Raw genomic sequence first — 5776 nt, forward strand, 5'->3', positions numbered from 1 at the left:
GAACTGTTTCTCGGGCAAAGCACAAAGCAGGGTCATAGCCAGGGAACTGAGATTGCCACTGATCTGAAAACTTCTTTGGGAAGCAGAGCAGAAAAGAAAGAGCTGAGGAAATAGGATGAGCCAGTGCAACTAACCATAGCTCTTTTCTCCAATAAGGCTGGGACAACTGATTTTGGTCTTGCCAAGCAAATTTGGTAGTGATGGCGGGGGAGAGCTAGAGCTAACGGGATAGAAAGCACTGCTTTATCTGGTCCCTCGGGAATAACTGGTGGACATGAACTTCACGCTGGAACTACCACCAGAGCTCTTGATGCCCCCAGAGCTGGATCCCCGGCCTCCCAGGGAGCCTCCAGAGCTGCCACCGCCGCCGCCTCCTCCAGAACCACCTCTGTGGCCCCCACTGCTGCCTCCTCCAGAGCTGGAGCCATAGCCACCACGGCCACCGCCGCCGCCGCCGCTGCCACCTCCGGAGCTATAGCTGCCACCTCCGGAACCGTAGCTGCCACCTCCAGATCCATAACTGCCACCTCCAGAGCCATAGCTGCCACCTCCAGAGCCACCTCCGGAACCGTAGCTACCGCCGCCGCCGCCGCCGCTGCCACCTCCGGAGCCATAGCTGCCACCTCCGGAACCGTAGCTGCTACCTCCAGAACCATAACTGCCACCTCCAGAGCCATAGCTGCCACCTCCAGAGCCACCTCCGGAACCGTAGCTACCGCCGCCGCCGCCACCGCCAGAGCCATAACCTCCACCTCCTCGGCCACCACCTCCACTGATGCTGGTGTGGCTGGTGCTCACAGCTGCAAGAGAAGACTCAGTTACCTTCAGCCCCAGCGCCCTTTCCCACCTGACACAGCCTGCACGTGCCCCTGAGACATCGACTTGTACTTACACACACTCACGCTCGGGGGACATTCTCCAGACATCCTGTAGGAGATAAAAAGAAACTCCCTCAGGACACTGCAGCTTCACAAACCCCTTCCCCGTGCCCTCTGGGGCTCCTCCAATCCACCTGCTCCAAGACCTGATCCAGTCCCCTCTGACCTCCCAAGTCTGCTGTTTTTCTCAGCCTGAGTACAAACAGGGAGAAATTTCCATACAAATTAGACCAGAGTCTTGCAGTTAATGAGGCCCCTCTAAAGGCACTGACTTTAGGTCAGAGGACACTGAGGCGGCCTAGATAAAAAATAAATTGCTCCATCTCAAAGCTTTTCATTGAGATGGCATAGCCCTAAAATAAATAAATAAATAAAATGTTTGGGACTCCAGCTCCCAAAGTGAAACCAAGTGCTTCGTCCTGCTCTGTGTACTTTTCATTTCCCCCTTCCCAGGGCGAGCTGCAGTCAGATGGCTGCATCTTCAAGGACAGCCAGCTTGCAGGGAAGGAAGCCCATAAGAAGTGGTCCAGCTGCTGGGGTCCCTTCCTCACCTGCTTTCTTCTCCCTCCAGGAGGGTCCTGTAGGTGGCAATCTCCAGATCCAGGGCCAGTTTGGTGTTCATCAGCTCCTGGTAGTCGCGCAGCAGACGGGCCAGGTCCTCCTTGGCCTGCTGCAGGGCATCCTCCAGCTCATTCAGCTTGTTCTGGGCATCTTTGAGGGCATTCTCCCCACGCTGCTCAGCATCGCTGATGGACTGCTGCAAGTTAGAGATCTGGAAAGAAGAGAATCAGGCACATTACACCCTCTTATACTAGCTAATCCCAGCTTGGCCTCCTCACCTCGAATTAATCTCCCCACCCCAGTGAAGCCAATACACGAGTTCAACAGAACCACTGGACCCTAAATCATCTCACTCATTCACCTCTGGATAGCTCATCACCCCGATGACTTCTCTAAAGGACCTTAAGGATAACAACACAGCCTCTCTTGGCTCTGAGCCAAGGCTCCTCCAACCCTTACACGCTTGACATTATTCTAAATGCCCACCCTGAAACCTCCTGGGTGCCTTTCCTGCACTCCCTGACTCTTAAGTCTCACTTTGAGTCACAAGCTAGATCACTCATACTGACCATCACATCTTTCTCTACTGGGTCATTTTCACAAGTTTCCCCAAAGAGAACCCAGTATGAAGGCTGAATTCTGGAAACCAACATAGTCACCAAAGGAACTGACAATAATAATGTAGCCTTGGCATGAATTGCAAGCTTCAAAGGTAGGAACGTACCCCCTGTTACCTGAGGGTTACCCCCATTCCAAACAGCTGGGTGCTAGAAAGAGGAAGCAAGTACCTGCTTCTTGACAGTGTCGATTTCAGATCTAAGTCTCTGGACCACCCGATTCAGCTCAGAAATCTCCATCTTTGAATTTTTCACACTGTCTCCATGTCTGCCAGCAGTTATCTGCAGTTCTTCATACTAAAGATAGTAGATCGTGTCCATTATATGCGGGCAGAGCACAGCATGGCACAGACACACAGACAGAGATAACAGGATAACAGGACAAGACGTCTTGGGGAAAACTGGTGAGGCGTTCAAGCCATTCACCTTGGTCTGGTATGCGGACTCCGCCTCAGCTTTGCTCCTCTGGGCTATCTCCTCATACTGGGCCTTGACCTCAGCAATGATGCCATCCAGGTTAAGGCTGCGGTTGTTGTCCATGGAGAGGATGACATTGGTTTCGCTGATTTGGGTCTGCATCTGAGACAGCTCCTGCAAGACATAATAGTTCAGTGACTCTTACAGTGCTGAAACAGAAACAACTTAGACAGAGGGAGTGGGCGGGAGATGGAAGATACATCTCTATTCTTCTGGATAGTGGTGGGTTCAGGCTTAAAGACTCCATTTAGGCAAACTTCGTTGAAATTAGAAAACTTACCTGTTGGTAGATTGTTGTGAGGAAATCAATATCATTCTGCAGGTTGTCCACCTTGGCCTGAAGGTCCACCTTGGACATATAAGCAGCATCCACATCCTAGAGGGACAAAGGCCATCATAAAGCTATATTCTTTCCAGGGCAGGTCCCTCTCTCTACCTGTAAGGGGACTTTCCAAGTAGAAGAGGAGTTTGGAACCCACGCCACACATTTTTACCCAATAAATCATAACTCCTGATTGCTTCGCCCTTGGACATCGCAATCAAGGGAGCTTGCATGCCTGGCTGAGAACTGGCCTCCCCGCTTAGCATGTAAGGTGCTGAGAACTACAGAGAAGCTGAGTGCCTGGATAAGTCCAGGTCCACAATAGTGTGCAAAAGCAGCTCCGCTCCAGGTGCCATCAGATCTACCACCTGGTTCTCCACATCATGGCCTCTTTCTGCTCAGTCACTGGAGACCTTCTTCTAGTATTTATCTACTGTTTATCTCATATGTGAGTTCCATTCTACAGAATTTGCTCACCTTCTTGATGGTCACAAATTCATTCTCTGCATTTGTCCGCTTGTTGATTTCATCCTCATACCTACAGGAAAGCAGAAATAATTAGCAGATTCAGAGGAGGTGAGGCCTGAAATCCAGCATTCTAGACTAAAGGTGCCATGGCCTTCCTTTTATGAGCCTAGGTCATCTTAGCCACTCCTTGTTTCTGAGGAATAATACCACTAGACTATTTCCATCTTCTGAGAAGATGAAAATTTCTGAAAATGCCAAATGGGTGTGCCCCTAACCTAAGAAAATCACAGGTATATAATGCTTATCACTTTCTGAAACTCTCATAGAGCAAAAGTCAAGAACCGCCAGGCTTCCTTACTTGTTCCGATAATCCTCCACCATGTCTTGCATGTTCTTCAGCTCCGAATCCATCCGAGATTGATCATTCTTCAGTCGGTCCACTGTATTTCTGAGGCTGTTGATATATGACTCAAAGTAGGGCTCTAAATTGTGGGTTCTAGTGGAGGTATCTACCTGCTGCAGGAGCTCCCATTTAGTTTGCAGCACCTGGTTCTGCTGCTCCAGGAACCTCACCTAAAAACACAAGACTCTATTACCCCTGGTGCAGAAATGCAGTCCCATGGCGAGAGTCCCAAGGGCCACCACACAGCAAGGCCCATGCCTCATTTGGAAAAGAACTTCAATTCCTATTTCCTGGTCATGACAAATAGAGAAATAAGAAGATGATCAAGCTAACATCATCTTCATAATAAAACTCAACTCATTGTTAATTCAGGGGAGCACTGGAAGGGAATAGCCACACAAATACCAATGGCAAATCACATATAAAATTATTGCAATTATGTTTTGAAATGCATACATATTTAAGAGATTTGCCTTCTAATATTTTTGAGGTAGATTACCATAAAAATTGGTTTGCAACTCCTGGGCATACACACAGTTCAAAAGTATGCTGGAGAAATCCAAAATTGGATTTAAAATTTACTGTGGATAACCTTGGGTTGACATTATAATGATTAAACAAAAAGTATAAAATGCTTTATGTGTTTTTCCAGAGCTGATGCTTAGAAACATAGTACAAAACAAACTCCACCCTGATCCAGTACCAATGGAAAATTCTCAGAGGGCAGAGCTCCCTTCTGACAGCAAAAGATGTTTGGCACTGATTTACTACATAATTTCTGCTATAATATCACAACGTACTATGTTCACACTTAGCTCCCTTTTTATGTATGGTTAGGAAGACCTTTCCAGGGTTCTCATTTGCACCCTAGAAACTTATGTTAGCCTATTGCTATTATCTTCATTCGACATATATGAGTCCCAATTCAGCTCAACAGCTGAACGAAAAACACTTATATGTAAATGTCAAACTGACCCATGTTTTGGTAGACCGCAAACCCCTTTGTCGAAGAGAATTTAGTCATTAGCACCACCCATAAGCAGGCTTCTAACCTATCTCTTAGGAGACCATTCCACAAAATATCCTTTTAATCATCCAAACACAGAAACTTGAGATTCAAACCCACATATGTCTTGACTGCACCAATCCCAAGTGGGCCAGCAGCCCCACCCCCACCCTAGTGCACAGAGTGGATAAACTTACCTTGTCAATGAAGGAGGCAAATTGGTTGTTGAGTGACTTGATTTGCTCCCTTTCTCGAGACTTTATTTTTTGGATCTCAGGGTCGATCTCCACATTAAGGGGCTGCAGAAGGCTCTGGTTGATGGTGACTTCCTGTATGCCACCAGGGGGGCAGACAGGCCCATAACCACCCCCATATCCACCACCCCCAAAACCACCACCCCCAAAACCACCACCCCCAAAACCACCTCCACCAAAACCACCTCCACCAAAACCACCACCACCACTGCCAAAACCACCACCACCACTACCAAAACCACCACCCCCGAAGCCACCACCCCCATAACCACCACCAAAACCACTACGTCCACCTCCTCTAGCCACACTAATGGAGATGCTTTTACTGCCACCAAGATTAACAAGACTCCGACTTCCAAAACCACCACCACCACCACCGCCGCCACTACAAAAGCCTCCTGAGACTCTCCCTCCACCTCCTCCACTTCGGCGTGTGGAGCTGCTGGTGGTTCTACGCTGGTAGCTGATTATTCCAGCAGAGCCAGAGCTGAAGCCCCCTCCTCTCCGGTACCCAGACCGGGAGCTAAACTGCCGACTCATGTTGACTTAGAGAAAAGCAAGAGCAAGGTAGAAAGAGGGAAGGAGCTAAACACTCCTCTACCCCAAGCACAGAGACTTCCCCTTATATATAGGAAAAGAGACTGGGCTTGGTCCTCCCGTGTCAGCGGAGATGCAATGCCTCTCAGGGTTTGGCTTGCCTGCAGCCATACAAGATTTTTACGAGCCTCAACAATACGATAAACACTACACACCTAGCTCCCAGGATGGGCTCTCAAAATTGCTGTGCATG

At 48.7% G+C, this 5776-nt stretch overlaps 1 protein-coding gene across 1 annotated transcript; it reads right to left on the bottom strand.

The window, feature by feature from the left end:
* Window positions 1–243: 243 nt before the first annotated feature.
* Window positions 244–5526, bottom strand: KRT1 (keratin 1, type II). Its single transcript, XM_012650254.1, has 10 exons — window positions 4930–5526; window positions 3682–3896; window positions 3333–3393; window positions 2814–2909; window positions 2483–2647; window positions 2228–2353; window positions 1430–1650; window positions 893–927; window positions 747–800; window positions 244–665 (listed from the first exon to the last, which is right to left on the bottom strand). The coding sequence occupies exons 1-10, from the start codon at window positions 5524–5526 to the stop codon at window positions 244–246; spliced, it is 1992 nt and encodes a 663-aa protein (XP_012505708.1).
* Between the last annotated feature and the right edge of the window lie 250 nt (window positions 5527–5776).

The sequence above is a fragment of the Propithecus coquereli genome, unplaced genomic scaffold (assembly GCF_000956105.1).
Source record: "Propithecus coquereli isolate 6110/MARCELLA unplaced genomic scaffold, Pcoq_1.0 Scaffold111, whole genome shotgun sequence".
NCBI lineage: Eukaryota > Metazoa > Chordata > Mammalia > Primates > Indriidae > Propithecus > Propithecus coquereli.

Excerpts from the sequence above, each read along its gene's own strand:
- KRT1 (XM_012650254.1), bottom strand. The coding sequence starts at position 5,526 with ATGAGTCGGCAGTTTAGCTCCCGGTCTGGGTACCGGAGAGGAGGGGGC. Across the intron at positions 1,651-2,227 it reads TCGACACTGTCAAGAAGCAG|ATCTCTAACTTGCAGCAGTC; the intron begins GTACTTGCTTCC and ends TCTTCTTTCCAG. Across the intron at positions 666-746 it reads TGGTGGCCGAGGAGGTGGAG|GTGGCAGTTATGGTTCTGGA; the intron begins GTTATGGCTCTG and ends ATGGCTCTGGAG.